Source organism: Phycomyces blakesleeanus (genome assembly GCF_001638985.1).
Source record: "Phycomyces blakesleeanus NRRL 1555(-) unplaced genomic scaffold PHYBLscaffold_48, whole genome shotgun sequence".
NCBI classification, from domain to species: domain Eukaryota; kingdom Fungi; phylum Mucoromycota; class Mucoromycetes; order Mucorales; family Phycomycetaceae; genus Phycomyces; species Phycomyces blakesleeanus.
Window position 1 is genome coordinate 34,243 of NW_017265175.1, and position 24,074 is coordinate 58,316.

Here is a 24,074-nt window from a genome sequence, read left to right on the forward strand (position 1 = left end):
CATTCAAACAATAGTACAATATAGCAACTGTTGCATTATATGCATTTCTTTTAAAAAGTATAAAACTAAGTGCTGCCTAGGGTTTCTGTCTTCAGCTCTAGAAAGCCGGTGAGGTTGACTGGAGCTTCCCGGAATTCCGATGGCTTACGGCTGTGTATTGATTATGATAAACCAGATCAATACAAATAGTCTTGTTATTCATCTCGCAGCTAGTCGTAACCACCAAGAACCTTCCGTCCCTTGTTTCTTCTACAACTATATCCCGGGGAGTCACAAATATATCAAATCCACTACTGCTGACAATCTGGATCGTAGTCTTTTTATTCTGGCTGGAAAGAATAGCCATCTCATCCAATGCATCGTGTCTGGCCACATAGATTAGGTGGTATGTTCCTGTCTTCGGCTCATATTCTTCTTCTAAGAGTCTGCCCTTTACATGAATTGCAAAAGGTTGAAATCTCCATGACCTCGTATAGTCAGCGATCCTCGAAATATATTCTAGGGCTTCCATCTCCAGCACTCTTCTCGTCTCAAGCGATAGTTTGGATTCATACACGATCTTGCTCACAAAGGTTACTTTGATTCCGGTTTGAGGAGCACACCATTGGTTTGATTTAGAGCCCAATTCCTGGAATATGGGTCTGAAAACCCATCCATGCAAGATCACCTTGGAGCGAAGATAACAAGCTGCTCTCTCTTGTATCTTGTTGTCCACGACGCTTGTGCTAGCCACAAAAACCGTTCCGGTAGAAGTATTTGTAGAAACACCAGTAACAACACAAGCATCATGCCGTTGGATAGGATAAAGGCTTTTAAGTACCCAATGCTCCAGAGCATCAGATTCACTGAACCGTTCAATAACTCGTCCTGCTTCAAATCTTTCGTCCCCTACAGATTATGTTTAGAGAAATGAGTCTCATACCCCAATATGCTTATTGTCTATCTCTCTTCTTTAGTATAATCAAATATTATTTTTTTGTATTCAAATTACATTGACTTCGAGACACAAAGCATCGTACCACATTGCAAAGTTGTGCCGCTGTCCAGGAACCATTTATAACGCCGTCGCACCGTATCATTTGAAGCCCTTTAAGATTATTTGTGTCATGAAAGTAAACTCTCGATGTAACCCCTTGTTTTTCGCTGTGAATCACCCATCCGTCCATCGATGATGTCAACTCGGCTAGGGACTTTAAAGCTTTGTTCTTCTTTTCCGCGTGTCGATTTGGTGGATAGATACATGTGATGGAGGCACTGGCCTCAAATTTCTCTTCAGAAGAATCAGTAGTTCGTTTATCGTGGTCACTGCCACTTTTACTAGCGTACGAATTTGCACTTTCTTCATCTCTTGACGGTTCAGAATCGCTATACGATAGGATGGGGCCCGATAATTGATTTTTCTGCGCTCTTGAATTTGTTGGAGTATCGGCTGCAGAAAATTTGTCTGTTTTAGTAGACGATCCTGATTTATCCTCTCTTTATATATATATATATATTGATTGGGTCAAGATATTTTGTTAGTCTTTTTAAAAAAAAGAACTTTAAACAAGAATAATGTGTGTGCATCATGTATTACCTATAGGCTTCTAGAGTGTAATGTCCCTTGTCTGCAGCAAGTGTTTCCATTTGTGTGGCCGCAGGAGGACGACTTACAGTTAATTGCGGTCCATTAACGGCAGAGAGACAAGTTTTTAGCTGTTTTGAATTCCTTTCAAAGTAACTCTCCACATCACAAAGATCCTTTACGCGCTTTCTCAAACTCCAATTGGAAAGGCTTGATGCCAATCCCTTGAAGTTACCGTTGGTGACATAAGTAACTTCAGTACTTGGTTTGGTTCGACTCAATCCTGTGCGCTCTATTATCCATCCTCGAAGCTTTTCATTATTGATATTAGTAGAAAATAAAGGGTTAATTATATGATAGCATAATTGAATATTATAAACACAGTTTTTTGTGTCTTTGCGTTCCTTTATATATTTATTTATTTTATCATGCTCTTAACAAGAGAAATGCAGATGTCAAATTGACTAATCTTACACTTGTGTGCTTCCTATGCCTTTCTTGGAAACTAGGTACATATTGTGATTGTACACTGACGGTTACAAATAAAACCATATTTTCGCCAACGTATTCTGTGCGTTCGACCTGGACTGTATCACTTAATCTAAATTAGTTAACATGTAAGATTCTTGCTATTAAACTTTCTCTCTCTCTCTCTCTCTCACATACACATGGGGTTTTGATAAAATATTGTAGCGTGGATTTTTTATTTATTTATTTATTACTTTCCTTGTAGAAAAGGTGCTTTTATACACCTCATAAGTCAAAGAGGTAGTTTGGTTGATCTTCTCAACCAAATTTCCCTCAACAAATCTAAGTAAAATCAGTAAAAATAAGATTAGATATGTTTATGCATGTATACGCCTATTGAGATGTATTGCTTATCTTACTTGCTATCCCATAGTCTCCTTGTCGTGACAATACGAAAGATAGCATGATGCGAGAAGTTTTGTATAATTTTCTGCCCTTTCACCATCACAACTTTGTCGCCAGGATGTGCATACTTGCTGTAGGCCTCAACTGGATGCCCACTTTGAGGCAATTTATTCCATCCTCGATGACTTTTAGCTTCCTTGAGAATATTTAGTGCCGCTTCGGCTTGCCAGATAATGTATTCTTTATCCTTGGATGATACTTGTATAATATCCACACCATGCGAATAGTCCGGAGTCAATAATGGTAAAGGAGATGACACAGCGGCTACAAGAGTATGCGATACATTCTATTACAGTTTCAATCAATATATTTATGCCTTAAGAAAGAAGAAGATGTGTACTTACAAAAGATACACTTTTATTTCTATTGGCTTTCTTATCTCCATCTGCAGTCTGTTGGGTTCTGCCTTTTGGTGTATTTAATTGATTAGACTCTGATAATATTTCACTGCTACTCATCAAGCCAAGCTTTCAAATATATTTGTTTGAGCTTTTGAAGTTGTGTGTATTGGATGGTATAGAAGAAACGCTATTGTTGTTTTGTTTATTTTTTTTTTAAAAAAAAAAAGTCAAGTCAAGTCAATCAATCATATTTATTACTAATCTTATTGCTTTTTACTTGTAAATTTTGTTTTAACCAATCAAAGCAAAAATTATGGACGCTCTCTTTATCTTAATCTACAGATAAGAGAACAATTACCCAATTATTCTTATATTTAATCATTTCCCATAGTGGAATTTAGCTTTACTTATTTATAAATCTATTGGTACTTCAATACTCTATCGGCAATTCTACGGGGTCTACGTTTCTATTTAACCAAATTATGCCCTAAGTTCGGTGCCTTCAATCCTTTAGGAAAAAATATCGTGTTCTGAAATTTATACAATATATTCAATTTATAACCCTAAATTTAGACTTGATCATATAAAATACACTATACCAATAGCCAGTTATGCAGAAGATTATAAGAAATTGTCATTAAAGTGTGGCGCAATCTTGCTTGAAATTTTACTATTTATTAATCTTCTTATGCGCATCACACTCCAAAACACTGTCAATTTGAGAATTTAATGCAGTTTTATTAGTTTTGTTACATTTTCAAGAAAATAATTAAAAATGATATTTTATTTTTGTTTGTAATTTCTAATCCGCTTTTTTTTTATTTTAGCTGTAAAAATTACACCAACATCACTTTCCCCTCTGTATTGTACATGTCTTAAACATCCTTGTAAATTACACTCAAAAAGTATTTATATTAAAGGTATCATATTCTTAAATAAAGTAAAATAAACTACATTTTTTCTTTTTATTTTTATATAATAAATGTAAACGGAAGAGTGATTCTTTGCATAAAGTATTTGGAGTGATATTATTTCGAGTCTGTTCCAAGAGGTTGCGTGATTTTATATTTGCTGCAGTGGTATTTTTGCATGATTCTTTTCTTTAATGTAAAGGAGAGAAAAGGAGATTTTTTTTTAACTTGCATATTGTGAGATTTGAATATTTCTATTTCTGTGATTTTATTTAAATAAAAAATTCTTGAAATCCCAAATTTTTTATATCTTTTTTAATAAGAAAAAAAAAGAGAGCATATTTTTAATATTTTGTGCAATATATGCCTTGCCTAGCTACTTGAAAATATATAAAATCTTCTGGAATAAAGTAAAAAGTAAATATCTTAAAGTACTTGTTATAATTAGCAGTAAAGTATATCACTCTGTAAATGCAGTTTGTTTATTTTTGTACATGATTTTTATTTAAACTCAAAGTTTCGCATCTTCTCAGAAAACACAATGAATCTTTAATGCTTACAGCAAACTTGATAAGAAAAAAAACATATCAACTATTACTATAATAATATACATCCTGATATCAAATAATTACTGGTCGTACTTCATATTTGGTTATTCAGACACTTGGCTGTTGGATTTATCACATATAAAAACGTATTCATTTTTTTGTATGGAGCCAGGAAGAAAAAGCTCAGGATTTTATTAAAGGTCTCTGATTGAATAGGAGAAGAGAAAATTAAAATATTGGTTTGTAAGGTTTTGTAAGTTATATGATGTTTTTGTTTTTGTTTTGTTTTTGTTTTAAAAAAAATGGAGGAGTTAAAGAGAGTCAGCTCTAGTTCAGAGCAGAGACGAGGAATTGACTTGCGCGCAGTGTGGAGCACCGCAGAGGGAAGGAAAGGGACAGAGTTAAAGTGGAAAGACCAGTGGTGATCCCAAATAGACAGGATAGTTAGGCCAAAGACAGAGGAAGCAGGGATCGCAGGGTTAAGCGTGGGGGGAAGACGAAGGATTGGAAAGCGTTTGAGAGGGCAGAGGGCAGAGGGACGGTGCCAAAGAATTCCAACCAAATGCCTGTCCACACAGCAGATTTCAACGGGCAAGCGAGAAGAAAATGTTCTTGCGTCTCGATGGACACCTGGCAAATAGTGCAGAGAGGAGAAGAGACGGTGGATGGCATGATGCGGTACAGAAGTGCTCGGCACGAAAGCTTATTGTGCAACCCGCGAAACCAGACATTCTGAGCCTGGTGAGGGAGGGCGAAAGACCAGAAGGAGCGAAGTTGTCGTGGGATGAGAGGAGGGTGGATGGGACGAGCATCAGACAGTTGATGGGAGCAGGCAGAACGGTAGGAGCGCGTGGTGAGCCGGGACCAGGTTTGACCAGGAAGTTGGGCTGACAGAAGTGGCTGGAGGTCAATGGACGACCCGTCGCGAATAGGAAGATCTGGCTGTTGGAATGCCAGTACAAAAGAAGGAATGCATGCTCGAAAGAGAATGGGATGCAAGACCATTGTATGATCGCGAATTCTGTTGAGGATGCAGTTAAGTGTGACAGAACGGGGTAGAGGACGAGAGAGAGTGATGGGTGTGAGTATATCCAAATTGGACTCGATTTGGTATAGATGGTGGACTCGCAAATCACGCCAAGCAGGTCGATACGGAGGGTGAGAGGGCATACTGGATATCATAGAAGACAACGGCAGGATGAGACAACTGGAAAGGTTGAGCACCACTCTGTCAAAGTTTCGGGGAAGAGTATCCATAGCCTTCAGAACCAGGTGCAGCAGGGAATCAAGGGTGCGATGGTTGTGTGGTATACACACCACAATTGAGTGAAGAACAGACCCCGCAACCAAACACTGGTTCCTTCTTGCTAATGAACCTGGCAAGTTAACAATCTCCGGAACTGTTACACACCAGGCACACGTACACTACACACTCATACAGTGTAAACCAACCATTACACAACAGGGATTTGAATTACAGGGATTTGAATAGTAGCAGATATAAACAATATTATTTTGTCTCTTTAATAAATAACACTCTCACAGTATCTACTTTTCCCATTATTGAGATACTAACCCATAAACAATCCCGAATACCTCAGGTTGCGAGGACGACAGTCCGGAAAGAGTAAGAGAAGAAGAGGATCAACGGTAGGGACGTCAGAGCGAAGAAGAGTGGAGAACCATTGGGGAACAAGACTGTGAGGCAGTAGAGGATTACGGATAAGGGGCTTCAGCCAGCAAAGTTGGAGAGCACATTGCTGTATACCAGGATCCAAGATACCAAGGCCACCCTGTAGTCGGGGCAAGCAGAGAGTGTCAAAAGCAATGGGAGGAAAAGAGTTGACATGGAAGAACCTGCACACAATGGAGCGAACTCGGTCAAGGAAGGCGGAAGGGAATGAAACCACACGAAGGACGTGCCATAGTTGAGAAAGTACAAGAGAGTTCATTATGGTTGCCCACCCACGAAAGGAAAGAGATCGTGATCCATGAATACTGCAAAAGGTCTCAATTTTTGACAGGAGGGTGGTCCCGTAGGAGTCTCGTTGAGTGATAGAGGAAAATAATGGAAAACCAAGATATCGGAGAGAGGTAGGTGACGTACGATCATGCCAGTCAGTAACATTGTATGCACGAAGGAAAGTATTCCAGTCGGGGAGTGACGATCCTGAAAGGGAGAAGGCTTGAGTCTTGTGCATGTTTATGTGAGCATTAGATGCGGCAGCCTATGTGTTGAGATGGTGGTGAAGTCGAGATATGTGATCTGTGTCTGGAAGAAACACCAGCAGGTCATCGGCATAAGCCAGCAGTTTGACAGGAGATAAAGAGGGAAGAGTAGGAGGGATAGAAGGGAGGACACCGAGGAACAGAGGATCATGTATCACGCAGCGAAGCAAAGGCTCAAAAGCTAGGTTGAAGAGAATTGGTGAGAGAGGATCCCCTTGTTGAAGGCCATGGGCTTGTGTAAGAGGGCGCGAGAGAAACTCATTGACGTTAATCTGTAGCTGCGTAGAGAAAAATAGAGAAGAGACAGAATTAACGATGGAAGGAGGGAAGCGGAAATGAGCGAGCACTCGACGAAAATACTCTGGGTGTACTTGGTCATAAGCCTTTTCCTGGTCCAAGAGCAAGCCAATCCCTGAGGATCCATCCTTCGTGGCTTGTGCCATGACCAAACGAGTCAGCATTCCATTATCAGCTATAAATCTACCCTGAACAAAACCAGTTTGATATGGGGTGATAAGTGTGGTAACAGCAGAAATCATACGAGCATTCATGAGACAGGTAAACACTTTTGCATCAATATTAATCAAGGCGATGGGACGCCAGTTCTTCAGAGAACTGAGATCGCCTTTTTTTGGCAACAAGCAGACACAAGTGGACTGCCAAGAAGGAGAAAAGATTCCCTTCGACAAGACATCGTTATATATCCGGGAAACGAGGTCACCACACACAGGATGGGCGAGAATGAGGCAGAGAATCTCATATGGCAAACCATCTGGGCCCGGGCTACTAGAGCTGGGAGAGTGGGCAGCGCCTGACCAAATTGTGTCGAGAGCAAATGGCTGAGTCATATAGTCCTGTGCAAGTTCTGGCAAATGGAGATCTGAAGGCAAATGAGAGAGCAGCTCATCCACAGCAGAGTGGTCTATAGGATCAGGGGTGTACAAGCCTTCATAGAAGACTGCTGCGGCCTCAGTCATGGCGTCGGGTGTGGTGCAAATGTCATTTGTAACAGGGTGACGGAGGCTTGCAATGGCTTTGCGGGATTGGCGAATGGCAATAGTGCGTTTGAGGTATCCTGCAGAAGTCTCACCCTTTTCCTGCCAGTGTTTTCTGGCCTTGAGAGCCATAATCTCAACCTGTTCAAGTTGGACTTGCTGCAACAATCGTTCCACAATTGGGAGTTGGAAGTTCTGGGTGGGTTGGTGGCAGAAACAGTGAATGAGTCAGTCCCGTCGTTTTTGTAGGCGTGTTTCCAGGTCGTTCAGAGAGGGGCGAAGGTGGCAAGAGAAACATTTAACGAAACGAATGACTTCAAGCTTAATCGCATCCCATTGGGCTTGAGGAGAAAGATCAGCACGAAGGGCAGGAACGAGGGTGGAGAGAAGAGTGTTGAGATCGGTACGGAACAAAAGTGATTGTGCTAGGCAAGGGTTAGCATGCCAAAGTCTCTTACCAGAAGACTTTGTTGAAGGGAGGGACAGACTGACTGCAACCAGATAATGATCAGATCATTTCTGGTGAATATAGCTCACTTGTGGGTCTGTAGTGCGAGGGTGAAGGTCTGAGGACGCAAGGATGTAGTCAATGGTGGTGGAAGACAGGGCTCAGTGGAATGTAAGCTGCGGGTGCTGGCCACGAGGAGTGATACAGTCAGTCATATTGGTATCTATAAACTGTAGCCAGTCAGCTGGAGCACAACGTCCAAGAGCATAGTGTGAGTGAATTGCATAGTTAAAATCGCCCAATAGAATAAAGTTTGAAGGATTGGGAGGGATGAGGTCAGGAGTGGACAGTAAAGAGGCAAGAAAACAATAACATGGAGTTTGGGAAGCAGGCGCATAGATGATGCCTATCCTGAAGGGCGAAAAATTATTATCCACATGTGTGATAGTTGTTGTGATACACCTGCCACATGGGCTAAATAGAGGGTCAGTGAAGATAATGTGAGGGGAAAGGCATATAACACCGCAGTGTGGAGACCATAATGATGAAGAGGACCGAAATTGTTGGTCAAAGGTAGATTGAAGCATAGATGATGAGGCATGGGTTTCTTGCAGGGCTAAAATATCAATTCCCTGCAAGCGTAAATGGCGTATGAAAAAGGAGCATGATTCAGGGTGTCCGACTTTGGGTAGACCCCTACAGTTCATAGTGCCTATTTTAATCATTGGTTAATTTTGGCCTCTGTGCCGAGGGCTTTTGTGGTTTGTGGGTGAGTAAAGCAAGGAGGAGAGAGAGATGTATTGCGGCCTGTTGGACGTGTCGGCCAGGAAAAACGGAGATGAGTGTGGTGAGAGGCAGACTAGAGTCGGAGAGCCCAAGTCTCATCTCTATCCATGAGATTAGTTATCATTCTGTCGTCTCTCTCTTTGTCCCAGCCACGTGTGGGGGTGTCGACAGAACGGCTTTGAGGACGAGGGCCGGGGGACATGGGTGTCTCAGTTGGTGTCAGTAGAGTAAAGGTGGTCTTTGTGAGAGACAACTTAGACAACTCACGCAAAGCAGGTTGACAAGGGTTGTGCTTGGAGGCCTTCAATCCTCCATAGATGAGTGAGAGCTCAGTGGGAATCAAAGGCTTGGGCGCAATGATGGGGCAATCGAGCTTCGAATTGCGGTTGGGGTGGCAGGAGCGCTTGTTGGACGTCTTGGATGTCTTAGAAGGATCGGTAATGTATAGACAATTGGCTTGTAAGTGACTGGTCTTGTTGCCTCCAAAACACGTTCGGGTTTTGGCTGGGCGTTTGGTACATTTTGCAACGTCGTGCCCCATTTCCTTACAGTAGGTGCAGTGGGAGCCCATGGAAGGCCACTTACCAAGAATCTTTTGCATATTGTCGTATGCAATTTGGTACGTCAGAGAATCTGATGACACATCGTTGGTAGGTGTATTGGCAAGGACAACATAGCCAGAACCGTCAAAAAACCCATATGATTCATGAATGGCGATCTCCCGCACTTTGCCAAAAGGAGACATACATTTGGCGAGTTGTGTAGCCAGATTATGATAAGGAACACAAGGAAGCTTGGTTAGGAAAACATGGCGAACAATTGTGCCAATGGGAACAGCAGGTTGAGCGGGGAAAGATGAATCACCGACTACCAAAGGTTGAGAGCATGCTTGCTCGCAGTCAGCACTGGTAGGTAAATGGAGTTCACATATATCAGGGGAAGAGCGTGAGCCAAGAGTGATGCCCATGTTAACCTCACAAGGATAGGCTGAGAGAAGAGCTCTCCAGAAAGGGTCAAACTTGGGTGAGGATTTGGGTGGGATAGTGAAAAAAACTGAAAACTTAGAGGACTCTACATGCCAGGTATGTGGGGTCGTGTTATTCATAGAGCTGAAGATAACATGAGGTTGCTTTTCAAGAAGTGGAAGTGCGTTCTGAGTAGCTACTTGCGAGTAAAGAGGTGTCGAAGAGGGTGAGATTGGTGTGAATAAGGTTGGCAATGGTGAAGATGAGCCAGTGGTGGAGGGGTTTTTGACCCCTGGTGGTTTCGGAGTGTTAGTGGAAAGAGCTGTGTAAAAATGTATTCGTATTGGGATAGCTTAGTAGTTATCATCTTGTCAGTATAAAATATATATAAACAATTAAGTAATCAGCCCAATAATTATTACAGTTAGTACTGTAGATAATATCTTAAAGATTGTTAAGATAATTATATCATACTGCCGGGTAAACTGTGTCAGATCGATATGGAGCTAATTTAGTAGGAAGTCCTAAAGCTCTAGTATAAAAGAGAAAAGAATAGCTAAGAGCTAAAGAAGTACGATTTATGACTTGATGTCATAATTATAACACCGACACTAGTTAAGCAGTAAATACACTCTAATAACCAAATATAGTAAAGGAAGAAAGCCTTAAGAAACTAAGACGTAATGACAAGAGCAGATTGTGTTTTCTTATAAAAAGGGACACTTTTTATTTATGAATAAAGACAACTTATATACAGTCTCAAAGAATTTCTATACATCTCTATTATCAAATATTTTATTTTTCTATTGTTTTGTACCTGAAATACCACAATAGTGATAATAATATATAATCAATTATATGTATAATGATCTGTGTATTAGATAATATCATAAAAACAAATCCGTTTGATCAGAATAGCTGAGAATATTATTTTATCCTTCAGTCTTACTCTCAGATTCAGCAGTAATCAATACTTATTCACAACAGTAAAATAATAATTCAATTAATATTCTTACAGATAAGACATTATATCAAATAAGACCTTAAGATAAATGTTTCAAATAATTAGTATAAATATCAATAGCAATTTTCTTATAATAGAAATATCTTTTATCTACTTTATTATTTTGTCTGTTTGATTGTTCTTCTTTAAGTATATATCTTTACTATCAAGTATACTTCTTTGCCTGTTTTTATATCTATTAAATACTAATTTATAAATGTTGTACAGTTCAATCTTATCATAAGGGGTCGATTTGTCCGAGTGGTTAAGGAGTGTGACTAGAAATCACATGGGCTTTGCCCGCGTAGGTTCAAATCCTGCAGTCGACGACTTTTGGTTTGTTTTTGTTGCTGTCTTTTCCGAATTTTTGGAAACCAATCAGAATGGCGCTTAAACATATTTCTTTTGCTCACAAAAGTAGAATAGAAAACGAGACAGACATTTGTCGGACATTATTTTGATGAATCCGTAAAATCTGAAGATAGTTAACCACAGTACTTCTTTATGCGCAGTAATATCTTCCTGAGCATTAACCGCAGTATAATGACTATTTCTTTAATTAAATATAAATAATAACTACTGCGGATAATGCGCAGTATTAGTTTAGAAAACTATATAAGACAATTCAATTCATATCAATAAAAAGTATCTTTTATCCTCTCTTTGATTTTACGTATACTCCTTGATCCCCAGTGGGTTTGACCTTTTGACTTTGTTATAGTAAAAGGAAGACCAACCCAGATCGGGAACGACACATTTACAATAGTTGAGCAATTTTAGAAAAAATATAGAGAGTAATATTTCATTTGATAAAATTATCTCTCTGTCATATCTTTATTACTTTATCCTCGTTTACAACTCTCAATGAGTTTTACTAATTTCGGCTGTGTTGTAGCATTATAAGAACAATCCAGATAAAATACAACACTTTTTGTTGGTCATCTGCTGTTCCTGATATAGAATATCTTTCAATTCACTATAAATGTAGGTTGAAGTTCAGAAATTAAATATACATTTGGTAATTCCTTTAATATAAGTTCAATATTATACTGATTGGTTTTTATTTCTGTTAATCAAGATATATTCTATCGGTTTCTATAAAATGTAAAACTAATGTGTCTTGAGTAAAATAATTAGCTTAGGTAGTTTTACTTTAAAGATTTGTATCGATAAAAAGTATTTCATTCTTTAAATATCTATTTTTCTTTTAATTATTCACATTGACTTGATTCAGGGTGATTTATTACAAAATCTAAAAAAAAGGTTGGATTAATAGAAATATACACCTAGTCGAAACTTGATAGATTAATAACATTTTTATATATGTGTATGAGTCACCTATAGATTTAGTAAATGTTGATCCATTACAGCGCATAAAGAAGGGTTGATATTTATTTTAATATGAGAAACATTGTATTTTCTGCTGTAAATAAAGCCTATTTTTTTTTATGGACTCACTAGATATTTTGTAGTTTTTTATTTGTTTTACATCTAATTTATTAGCTTTATAATAAATTCAATTGATATTCAAGAAATAAACTCTAAAAACTGCATTATTATAAACAAATCTACATAATGAAGAGGTCATATATATATATATGAATATATTTGGGTTTTTTGCCCCTTATTATTACTTTCGCTTTTGTTCAAATCGTTCAAAAATATTTACCGTATGTCTAAGTTACAAATAGAAACACATCAAGCCAAAGTTATACAATCCCATTGGTCAATTATTAAAGTAAAATGACAGTTGTTACATCACAATCGTCTAACTATTGTGAGTAGTAATATACACCAGGTTCGAGAGAGACTGCATTCATTGTCCATATATATGCTTTGCAAAGCAAAGTGATCCAATACGTACTTGGATATAAGATCTAAGAGTTGCAAACCATGTATTTAACGGGACCAACTGCTTAACTATTCGCTAAATTCATTATTTTTAATACTTGACCTTACGAATATAACCTGCCAGTAGTGTGTCATATACGGTCTCTTATCCAGCACATGTTTTACAATAATTTACATCATCTGTTGATTGACAAACATTAAAAAAAATGTGTACAAGAGTATCATAAGAACCAATGAGGCAGAAACGAGAGAATGTATTTCTGGACAAACGCACATATTTTTATATTATATATTACATATTGAAAGTAGCAGACTTTTCAAAGTGTGAATGAATTCAATAGTAAAATACACAGATTGATGTATTAATTAGGTAACGGTAAAGAAAAAACGGCGTGATTCAAGAGGCTTATACATGTGAAATAGTTTTATTGGAATTAGAAAAAAAAAGAACCACTACAAAAGTGTTTATGGTTCTTTTTTTATATATATTTTATTTTAGGAGTTTTCACTTTTGCTAAGTTTGGTAGGAATTGATGCTTTTTTTATATAATTAAAGCTATGATATATATACAGTTTTAAAAAAATGATACTATTTTTTGAGGGGATTGTCTATTGTACAATTTCTTGTTACTGTTATTTTACAGTGTGTTGTGTGGGGTATATACAGAATATTGAAATCAAAATCGATTCAAGATGAGCGATAGGCCGCTGGACTAATGCGGACTGTGACTGAAGGATGATCAAAGATAAGTGAATCCAGGGCCATAGATTTTTCGGATACTGGGCAAGATTTTGAAAAGTGCTCGTCATCAGAAAGGTCAGAAAGATAGGAGTCATTAGAGATCGTCGATGAAGATGAAATCAAAGAAGGTGCGACTGTGTTTTGGACTTTGTTGCAGCTAAAAGCTTTCTTGACTGAAGCGAGGCCTTTGATACATTGTCCCATTGATGATGTGAATGTGGAGACACGGCTAGATGTGTTGGTAGTTGAGGATTGGCGGCGCTGGCACTTTGAGAAGATACGCTTTTGGATAGAGAGGATCTGCATTGTAGAGTGTGTGTTATGAGGTGTAAAGGTAAAGAAAGGCTTGGTAGGTAAGATGTTGTTGAGAGAATATGTAATAGAAAGGAAAGAAGTGCAAAAATGTCAAACCTTTATATACTATTTCAAAAGGCCCGTGCTCTCTGGGTATCAGTGGATATTTACATGCTTCTTCTTCACTTTATTGCCATTTTTAGGACAAAGACAAGGGGCCATCGTATCTGATGTCTGGCATCTATCGGAAAATACAGCCAAAAATCCTGATCCACAAAACCACAGCCAAAAATAATAATCAATAATCCATTATCCATAATCCATAATTTTATCCCCCTATCGAGAATCGAAAGTACATTTGTCTCTTGTATTAATTGATTCACGTCACCTTAATTATTCTCTATGAATATCTTGATTTATTGATCCCAATCTTTCTGTATATGTAAGTACTTCTACTTAGTATATCTATATTATATATACAGCTTGGGTAGAAAATATGTTTATTACTCTGTCGCAGTGTACAATTATCGTCATATATAAACTCTTTTGTTAATTCCAAACAAAATGATCATAAACACACACACACACACACATATATATATATATATTATCTGGGCACAGACACAACAAAGTACATAATCATACTTTTTGAAATCTCAATATTGCCCGATCTAATGCAAAAAAAACAGAGCAGACAAAGTACGATGGATATCCACTTCTTCTATGATTTTCCTCCCTAGTTATACTACTAAATAGCAGTAATAATAGTATTGTTATTATTTGCTTTTATTAACAGGCAATATATAGACCGACCATTCACACCAAATAATTCTATTTTTTTGAGCACAAACTAATTTTCATCATAGTGCCTATAGAGCTATTTTGAACATCAAATGATTAATTTTGTTCGATTTCTTAGTCATTGTCGTTGTTCATATATGTGCGTGCTATAGAGCAGGAATTTCCAGATGTATCTGCACAATATATACATATATAGAAAAAAAAAGATATATAGTACAAGCTTTTTACACTTAGATTTTTTTGCAGTGTAGATTCTAAGGTCTATGTAAAGTAAAAGAAGAAAAAAAAATGTATATATGTATCTTAGATTCACTCATTATTTCCCCTACCCTCCATTTTCATTTTCATTTTTTTAAACAGTCTTCAATGCTTTCTCCAACTGCTCCAACAAAATCTTGTTGTCCTGGTCGGTACCAACAGTGATACGAAGGCAGCCAAAACAGCCGTGCTCTTTGCCTCTGAAACGAACAACAACGCCCAGGGATTCGGCCAAGAGACTGTAGACCTTTTCGGCACGAACATTACAAGGCTTGTTGTTCTTGTCAAGGACCTCGATCAGGATAAAGTTGGCGTCATTTGTACCAAGAATGTTACCCAGACCCTGGACGGGGAAAGATGTGAATCGCTTGATGAGAATGTTGCGCTGATTAATGAGTGCAGAGCGGTAAGAGTTCATTGTGGCTAAACCCTCGTCAGAGAGAGCCTCATATGCAATTGTGGCACTGGGAGTACCGATGTTGTAAGGTGCCTTTGTGTTGTTGAGGATCTGAATAAGATCAGGGTTACCCAATGCAATGCCAAGTCTATCCGATAAAAAGTTAATTTACGTATATAATTTTTGGATTCAGCCACTTATTATATATATATATATACGTGTGTGTGTATGTATGTATGTATTAAGTAGTTTTTTTTTTACCTGATACCAGCCAAACCAAAGCTCTTAGAAAGAGTTTGCATAACAATAAGGTTGGGGTACTTGTCAACCCAGGTGGAGACGGTACCATCATCATGATCGACAAAGTCAACGTAGGCCTCATCAACTACAACAATTCCTTCGTACCCAGACTCCAGAACAGCGCGAATGCTTTTGTGGGTCAGAGCAGTACCAGTGGGGTTACCAGGGGAACACAAGAACACAATCTTGATTTCGGGATTGGCTTTCAAGCAAGCAGCGATCTTTCCAAAAGCAAACAAACACATAAATAGAATAAGACTATTAGAACATGATCTTGTTTTCTGCCTGCCTATATAATGTGTTTGTTTCCGGATAAATGGTTACTTACATCATCAAGACGAAGCTGGTAGGCACCACCCTCAACGTCAAGGTTTGATCGGACGACACCGACATCATTTATCTGGGCACAGACAGAGTACATTCCGTAGGTTGGGGGAGTAATGAGAATCTTGTCTTTGCCTGGAACGCATGCCACACGAATGAGAAGATCAATGACCTCATCAGAGCCTACACCAAGGAATACGTGACGAACAGAAGGCACATTGCGCAATTTGATTACACGTTCTTTGATACGGGCATGGTAAGGATCAGGGTATCTGTTGAGTTCTCCCTCACGCTTGGTGGGTAAGGCAGGTCCATAGGCATTCTCATTGGCATCCAACAAAACACCTTCGCTGTAGTCATCGCGGGCACAGCGATAGGGAGCAAGGGCAAGAATGTTGGGGCGAATGACTTTTTCGATAGAGAATGGCATTAGGAATTAAGAATGAAGTGTTTGACAGGTGGGTAATCGAGAGAAAAAGAGAGAAAAAGAGAATAAATAATAAATAAAATAAAATAAACCAAAATTGTGTGCTGTGACTCAATGGGGCGGGGGTTGTTCAATAAAATAGAGAGAGAGAGAGAATGCGTTTTTAGGGTGGATTTGGGCAATTGATGAAGTTTCTGAGTCATCTTTAGCAATCGATAACTTAAATATTTTCTCTCTTTTGGCTATAATCATAGAATGCATTTGGTAGCACCGCAATATCTCTAATTTTTAACACAAACTCATTATCCACCATACAAAGTTTGTTCCTAAAATGGTACCTGAATGAATAAAATTTCATTTAGTCAATTATTATTACTGAATAAATAAATGTCGTTTTTCAATTGAAATATATATATATATCATACGGTTCTGTTTATTAGACTGGTATTATCAGCAATGATAATGTTGCATCGCATATTCATTCGATATAAAACGTTTTTGTGGATCTACAAGCCATCGGGAGGGAAAAATGAGTGAAGACGATTATTTCCTGTTGTTTCACTGACGATAGACAATATTACTATTAATGATAATAACAATACTAATAAATTAAAAGAGTTGGCTAAATATAAAGAATTAAAGTACATAAAGGTAGAGGGTTTCAAAGAAGAAAAAGGAAAGATCGCGTTTTCTCTTATTGTTGTTATCCCAAATCTAATTCAATCCGGTGGCCTCAAGACTCTGTTAAGAGGATTGTACGGTTGTGACTTGACGAGATGACGCACAATTATTAGCTCTATAAACTCATCCTGCATTTATCTTTTGTATTGAACCAAGAACCCATTTCTGGTTCCAATTATTTTGTTTTAAGATCAATATATATATATATATATATATATAATGTCAGATCCTTCATCTAGTTCTCGTCCGACTCGCTCATCAGCACCTAATCTTGATGAGGCAACCAAAATGCTCGATGAGGAGCATGTTACTCGTCTAACTGAAGACGTCTTTCGAAGGTTGACAAACTACACACGTTCAGAGCTACTAGGTAACCAGAATGGTACAAAGTCTTGTGTATTTTGAAGAGGAAGGAAAAAAAGACAGGGACAGGGACTTGATTCTATAAGAAACTAAATGACAATCTCTGTTCTTTTTTTTTCTTTTGAAACAAAAACACAATCGAATGGTATAAATATAATATAAATATTATAAAAAGTGGTTGCTGAGGATTGCCAGCTGTTGGAGACAATGAATAAGATGACAAAAGATAAATACAGTCAAATGTCAGAAATGAGTCAAAGATTGATGGATGAAATGTCAAAGGTTCAAAATTCATGTAAGGAATCACATTATAAAAAGCAAAGAAAAAGTTGAGATTCTAAAGGAGTTCCACCTTTTTAATTTTGTTTTCAAATTTGATTTGACGGATAAACGATAAATTACATACATATAAAAACTCTATAGACGCAGACTTTTCGCACTTTACTGCACAGATAGACGCAATTAGTCAACAGGCTATTCAGATGGAAAAGACAGCAAAAGCGCTAGATGAATATTCTCGACACTTGGGTAAGAAGAAGAAGAATAAAGACCTTTGAATTTGATATTAAATGTTTATTTCTGTGTGTGTGTGTGTATATTAAAATACAATATAAATACAATACAATATGTATATAATTCATGTAGAGAATAAGCTTCAACTTCGTCCAGCATGATTTTTGAGTCATTGTGACTTTTTTGACTTTGAAGTTTTGATTAAATCCCTCTCTTTCTCTCTCTTTCTCTCCTCCCACCCTCTTGTCCGATTCCTTCACCTCTTTTTTTTTTATTTATTTTCGAGTGAAAAACTAAAGACATTAGAATAAACCATGTCCAGACCTGCTCTTTCTCTTTTGACCCAACGCTCACTTAGAAGCAACTTTGGTGGTGTATTGAGAGCACCAGCTGTTTTGGTATAGCACTTCTTCTTCTGTTCCTTTACTTTACTTTTAATTAATTATAAACAAATTGTAGACAATAAAATTTTACCTACATAGCCAAATACATGATAATTGACAACCTTTTTTTTTTTTAAAAAAAATTAATATTATTGTTCTTGCCACCATTGTTGTGATTGTGCTTGTTCTTATACTGCTTGTAGGTTAGACAGATTGGCAGTGTACCCACCCCTGTTTCAGAGGTAAATTATAATTACCAAAAGTTTCAGAATTAAATAAATAAATAAATAAAAATGTATATTTAATATAAAAAGTATTTCTTAGATCACCCACCCAGACAATGATGTACCCCAGCAGACACTCGATCAAGTGAAGCAGTTCAACAAGTACACAGTCACTACCTACAATCGCCCAGATATCGTTATCTCTCGCGGAAAAGGATCTTATCTCTACGACACCAGCGATCGAGCCTACCTTGATTTCACAGCAGGAATCGCCGTCACAGCCCTGGGCCACTCTGACGAAGAGGTTGCCAAGGTACTCTACGAACAGGCACAGAAGCTAGTGCACACCAGCAACCTCTACCACAACGAACACGCCGGTGCACTGGCAGAGAAACTTGTCACTGCCACCCAAAAGAGCGGCGGATCATGGGCTGACAAACTATTCTTGGCAAACTCTGGCACCGAAGCCAACGAGGGTGCACTCAAGTTTGCTCGCAAGTGGGGTAAGGATGTTGCTGGTCCCGAGAAGATGGAGATCGTCTGCTTCACAAACGCTTTTCACGGCCGTAGCATGGGCGCTCTTTCGGCCACTTTCAACCCAAAGTACCAGAAGCCATTCGCTCCCCTTGTGCCTGGATTTGTCACTGCTCCATTCAACGACACCCAAAAGGCTGTCGAGGCCATCACTGAGCGAACCTGCGGTGTGATTATCGAGCCAATTCAGGGTGAGGGTGGTGTCCACGCTGCCAAGGATGAGTTCATTGAGGCAATTCGTGAAAAGTGCACAAAGGTCAATGCCTTGTTGATCTTTGATGAGATCCAGGTATGATTTATAGATTTAGTTATTTAAAGATAAAACCTTTAAGAAGAGGAGATCTAGATCTAGATAAATATAAAGATAAACATTCTAATTAATTTATTCATTTATCTTTGCTCTTGTAAAATCTAGTGTGGTCTCGGTCGATCTGGTAAGCTTTGGGGTCACCAGCATTTTAGCAGCAAGTGCATTCCTGATATTCTCACCATGGCTAAGCCTCTTGCCAATGGTGTACCAATTGGTGCTATCTTGACCAACGAGAAGGTTGGAAAGCTTATCCAAGCAGGTAGGATATATTACATAAATAGAAAAAAAAGAGGGATCCCAACATTAGTACTAATACTAATACTCAATAACAATAATAATAACGATACTGATAATAAACCAATCGATCAATCGATAAAGGTGATCACGGTACTACATTTGGTGGTAACCCTCTTGCCTCTGCTGTTGCCTTGAACGTGGTTGGTCGTATTAGCAAAGACGAGTTCATCAAGGCTGTGAACGAAAAGGGTGCTGCCCTCAAGGAGGATCTTGAGGCACTCCAGGCCGCCTATCCTGGTGTCATAAAGGCTGTCCGTGGCAAGGGTCTCCTTCTCGGTGTAGAATTTACCAAGGATCCCTCTCCAATTGTCAAGATGGCTCGTGAGCGCGGTCTTTTGGTCGTTACTGCTGGATGCAACACTGTTCGTGTGATCCCTGCCCTCACAATCAGCAAAGAGGAGGCCCGTGAAGGTGTTGCTCGTTTTGCCGGTGCTGTTGAGCAGTTCTCCAAGTCCAGCTAAATATAAATTAGATTATCCTTGAAAATAATAATAACACACACATATATATATATTATATACAAGTACACATTTTTTGACACATAAAACAATACGCATACGCATATACATACACACTATACTATATTATATTATATAAAATAAGGGTACAATATTGGCATCAACCTTGTAGCATTTACTTTATCCATATATGCATATATTCAACACTTTAATACATATTATAAAATACTCACGAAAGGCGATCACAGAAGGTGCTTACAGAGTGTTTGATTGATCGACCATATTTAGAAATCATAAAAGTCCAAAGAAAACAAATAGGGACGACATTTCTGATGCTTAAATATATAAAGATATTTTTCTTTGCTTTGAGTATCACTACCACCTATGAAGAATGTATACATCTATTATTTTTATTGCCTTGACTGGCTTTACTTCTTTCTTCCAATACCTTATTTGCTTTTATAAGCTGGTCTATGTCTTTACTCAGAACAATATTTTGTATGCTTGATCGTGCGCTTCGTAAGCATCATTTTATTTGAATCAGTTATCTTTTGTAGTCTCTTTTATATTAAGACATAAATTCATTCTCCACCCAAGATTCACAATCCTATGCCACACCTTTAACTACACTACCAAAAAGAAAAAGAAAAAAGACGCCTACCCATCTACCTACTCATTCATTCACCCATACATACCTTCCTCCATCCTCAGCTCAATAAATAAAAACAAGACTAAAATTACCAATAAACCAATAAAAGAAGAATGGTGTCAACAGACGAAATCAATCTTCACAGACTGCTCATCAGTTGCGAGAAAAAGATTAAGCAAGAAAATGTTGATCTTTGGACAGGATCCGAAAAGATAAAGTTTGCTACGGTCAGTCTCAACAAATGATAATAATACAAATAAAAGCAACCAAACGTAATCAGATTCAAGAGATTATTGCTCTCTCTCTTTTTTTTTTTAAAAAAAAAACCAATCACCAATTTATGACCATTTGAACCATTAAGATTTTGTTTCTTGTTTATTAAATTATAACATTATATATATACCAATAAAAACGTATATTGTGGATTCACAGTATGTAAAGTATCTCCAAACTCTCATTGCACGTTCTGGTCTTGCTCAAAGGTAGATATTAATTTGTTCATCCATCCAGCATGTGGATTTGCATCTTAAGATGTACTAATGATTTTAATAGTCGAAGATATAATGAGCGAATTAATTCCCTAGCAGAAGCAGTGTCATTGCACACGATGGTAACTTTTAAATAATTTCAAGTAATAATAATAAATAGAATATAATATAAAGTAATATAAAATATAATAAAGTTTAATTAAACAATTGTATATATATAAGCAAGTGGATGTAGAAAAGGGTATTGCAGAAGCCAGAGCTACCAAAAAAGTTTTGCTTGATAGCCTGCAGTCCCAAGAAGCACCTGAGCCTGATTGGTTCTTGAATCTCAAGGAAGAGATGGCTAGAGAAAAAGAACAAGATGAAAAGGCAGCAAGACTAGAAGACGAAGCGGAAGAGGAGGAAATGATGGAAGATATGCTGAGTGAAAAAGTACCCACTCCTCAAGGTAAAGAAAGAAGAAAATAACGGTCTACAATAAACGCGAAGAAAAAGCAAGTCCTTTTTTGTTGCCGTTGCAAGCTACTTTAATTGATTACAAAACTAATACCTATTTGTATGTGTGTATTTGTATTCATTATTTTATTATAGTTCCAATTGAAAAGCCAGATATTAGACAACGACATGGGTAAAGTGAAGAAAGTTAGACATTTTCATTTCGTTATATATATATACATATATATTTGAACAATGGAATTTGCGTGTGATTTATTTGATCCGATAATTTAATGGTTTTGTATTCTGTGCGTAGACCTAATATTACTCGCGAAGAAGAGACCTCCAATATTGAGCATGTTCTCCAGCACCATCGCCAAATGCACGATGAGCTCACAACCGATCTCGGACGAATGGCAAAGCAGCTGAAGATGAACACCGTGAGATTTGGTGATACATTAGCCAAGGATGATATGGTAAAAATAAAAATGAATAAGAATATATGTATAATATTTATACACTCTATTTTAATATACTATTATATGATTCTTTGTGTGTGTGTGTGTGTTTTAGGTACTTCGAGATGCTCAGGAAGCAGTAGAGACCAACTTGGAGCGCATGCAGAGAGAAGGCAAGCGTCTAGAGATCCACAATTCAAAATCGTGGGGAACCAGTTTCATGACTATGGGAATTGTGTTATTTGTTTGTATTGCGTTTATTCTGGTCTTTTTGACAATTAAACTTCTTCCCAAGGCAAAATAAAAACAGAAATAAAAACAAAAATAAAGTAAAATCTTAATAATAATATAAGATATATACAGATATATTATTATTTTCTGCATTTTACAATTGAATGATAGCAATGGAAATCAGTCAAGGAGTACAAGAAAAAGAAGAAGAAGAAGTAATTCATTTATATATAAGTGCGTATGAAGCAACTGGTAAAAAGCACATCCACATACAAACATAAAGATATATATATATATATACATAGGATTAGAAATATGAATAGGTTTCGGAAACTTGATTTCTGTGAAAGTCGGACCTAGTTTGTTTTCTGCACTTCTTTTACAGATAATTAAAATAAATTTAATATAAATTAAATAAATTATGATAAATTTGCTTTCGGGTATTTCTTTAGCTTCTTTTAGCAGAATTTTGACAGTGACAACTACAAGGGAGCTAAGGAAGTGTATATGCCTTTAACATATACCGGTAGCTTTCTTTAAATGATAACGATAGTGATAATTATAATAGAAATGATGATAACATTGGTGTATACACCAAAAGGTAAAGATTTATACTTTACAGTTTGAGTACACCATAAAATAAAATAAAGTAAAGACAATATCACACACATACACACACACACACACGGCGTATTCTGTTTTCTTGGAAATAATAAACTTTTTGTTTGTGTTGCCATGGCGGTGCAACTTTGAAGAGTCTAAATATTATATACACATAAAAAAATGCTGCCTCTATATCTTTTTTTTTTTTTAAAAAAGATAAAATTTATTATTGGGGGTTTCCAATTATATCTACACATGTATTCTATTACGGGGTTTATTTTATTCTATCGCATCTTAAACTGTTCCTTTTCTGGCATTTAATTTGCACTGTTTTATCGCAAGTTTTGTCTTAAAAATAAATAAATGCGCTAAAAACGTAATAATTAATGCAGAATATCGAAAAAAGTTAAATCCCAAAAATAAATAAATTAAAAATACGATAGATGAAAAAACCCCGTCTTTTTTTTTTTTTTTTTTTTAAAAAAAAGAAATTTTAACTGTAATATGTATATATATATAAAAACAAAACGTTTCTTTTTAAACTTTGATTTTCTGCAACTAAAGTAAACCCAAATTAAAGTAGATAAATAAATAGATAGATAAATAGATAAATAGATATATAAATCAATTGATATATAAATTAAAGGGAAATAGATATATATATAAGTATACAAAATGAACAAGCTACAAGCTCATTTACACTCAACCCTTGTGTATGTGTGTGTTTTTGATTCCACGTTTTTTTTTATAGTTTTCTTCTTGCTTCTTCTTCTTCTTTTTTATAATTTTTTTATGTACCGAATAAACCTTAGTGGTTACGTGTCATCAAAATAATAATAATGATAATGATAATGATGATATCAGCTCTCTCTATTTATTTATTTTTTTTTAAAAAAAGGAAGGATCTTAAGAAGATGCTTTATAAAGAATATAAAATATCAGGTAATTAAATATATGCAAAGTACATAAAAGAAGACTGTAATGGTTGTCTTTTGCAAGATGTATAAAAAAGAAAAATATTAAAGAGACGGAGATTTAAACATATAACATAAATATATATATTTCCCTTTAAATAATTATTTCAGGGGGCGACCTGGAAAAGGGTTTTTACCTTCTCACGTCCTTGATGTCATGGAAACCATTATAATCTCTATTTATTTATTTATTTATTTTTAATCCGAACCATCGCACAGTGTGGGACAAGGGTCCTGATTTCGTTCTACTCCAAATCAAAGGTACCTTGGGGTACACATCTTTAAAGCAACCCAAAAAGAGTTTTATATATTACATATTTGAAATGTCAGATTCTGATATATAGATATATTACACG

General features: G+C 36.9%; 8 protein-coding genes and 1 non-coding gene across 9 annotated transcripts; 3 read left to right on the forward strand and 6 right to left on the reverse strand.

Moving 5' to 3' along the window:
* Positions 1–97: 97 nt before the first annotated feature.
* PHYBLDRAFT_176323 (hypothetical protein) lies at positions 98–2,955 on the reverse strand (the record flags this gene model as incomplete). The annotated part of the gene is made up of 7 exons (XM_018437734.1): positions 98–888; positions 992–1,476; positions 1,577–1,875; positions 2,039–2,165; positions 2,315–2,374; positions 2,452–2,783; positions 2,842–2,955. 7 exons carry the CDS (start codon positions 2,953–2,955, stop codon positions 98–100), a joined length of 2,208 nt encoding a protein of 735 aa, XP_018283245.1.
* A 1,786-nt stretch (positions 2,956–4,741) lies between these two features.
* PHYBLDRAFT_153684 (hypothetical protein) lies at positions 4,742–6,498 on the reverse strand (the record flags this gene model as incomplete). Its single annotated transcript, XM_018433226.1, has 2 exons — positions 4,742–5,697; positions 5,874–6,498. The coding sequence occupies 2 exons, from the start codon at positions 6,496–6,498 to the stop codon at positions 4,742–4,744; spliced, it is 1,581 nt and encodes a 526-aa protein (XP_018283246.1).
* A 1,632-nt stretch (positions 6,499–8,130) lies between these two features.
* On the reverse strand, positions 8,131–8,694 carry PHYBLDRAFT_176325 (hypothetical protein; the record flags this gene model as incomplete). The annotated part of the gene is made up of 1 exon (XM_018437735.1): positions 8,131–8,694. One exon carries the CDS (start codon positions 8,692–8,694, stop codon positions 8,131–8,133), a length of 564 nt encoding a protein of 187 aa, XP_018283247.1.
* Positions 8,695–8,828: 134 nt separating this feature from the next.
* PHYBLDRAFT_153686 (hypothetical protein) lies at positions 8,829–11,121 on the reverse strand (the record flags this gene model as incomplete). Its single annotated transcript, XM_018433227.1, has 2 exons — positions 8,829–10,042; positions 11,013–11,121. The coding sequence occupies 2 exons, from the start codon at positions 11,119–11,121 to the stop codon at positions 8,829–8,831; spliced, it is 1,323 nt and encodes a 440-aa protein (XP_018283248.1).
* Positions 10,971–11,052, forward strand: PHYBLDRAFT_t309. Its single transcript has one exon. It is a non-coding gene; the product is annotated as a tRNA-Ser (tRNA).
* Positions 11,122–13,262: 2,141 nt separating the features above from the next.
* PHYBLDRAFT_176327 (hypothetical protein) lies at positions 13,263–13,622 on the reverse strand (the record flags this gene model as incomplete). Its single annotated transcript, XM_018437736.1, has 1 exon — positions 13,263–13,622. The coding sequence occupies one exon, from the start codon at positions 13,620–13,622 to the stop codon at positions 13,263–13,265; it is 360 nt and encodes a 119-aa protein (XP_018283249.1).
* A 1,111-nt stretch (positions 13,623–14,733) lies between these two features.
* PHYBLDRAFT_137778 (hypothetical protein) lies at positions 14,734–16,139 on the reverse strand. The gene is made up of 3 exons (XM_018429875.1): positions 15,695–16,139; positions 15,328–15,587; positions 14,734–15,214 (listed from the first exon to the last, which is right to left on the reverse strand). The coding sequence occupies exons 1-3, from the start codon at positions 16,118–16,120 to the stop codon at positions 14,764–14,766; spliced, it is 1,137 nt and encodes a 378-aa protein (XP_018283250.1). The 5' UTR covers positions 16,121–16,139; the 3' UTR covers positions 14,734–14,763.
* A 1,248-nt stretch (positions 16,140–17,387) lies between these two features.
* PHYBLDRAFT_184193 (hypothetical protein) lies at positions 17,388–20,111 on the forward strand. The gene is made up of 7 exons (XM_018438901.1): positions 17,388–17,456; positions 17,585–17,689; positions 17,807–18,072; positions 18,261–18,299; positions 18,382–19,104; positions 19,231–19,384; positions 19,504–20,111. Exons 3-7 carry the CDS (start codon positions 17,989–17,991, stop codon positions 19,881–19,883), a joined length of 1,380 nt encoding a protein of 459 aa, XP_018283251.1. The 5' UTR covers positions 17,388–17,456; positions 17,585–17,689; positions 17,807–17,988; the 3' UTR covers positions 19,884–20,111.
* A 391-nt stretch (positions 20,112–20,502) lies between these two features.
* Positions 20,503–22,258, forward strand: PHYBLDRAFT_80607 (hypothetical protein). The gene is made up of 7 exons (XM_018443599.1): positions 20,503–20,756; positions 20,962–21,011; positions 21,082–21,139; positions 21,240–21,465; positions 21,609–21,645; positions 21,769–21,928; positions 22,026–22,258. The coding sequence occupies exons 1-7, from the start codon at positions 20,643–20,645 to the stop codon at positions 22,212–22,214; spliced, it is 834 nt and encodes a 277-aa protein (XP_018283252.1). The 5' UTR covers positions 20,503–20,642; the 3' UTR covers positions 22,215–22,258.
* The last annotated feature ends 1,816 nt before the right edge of the window (positions 22,259–24,074 follow it).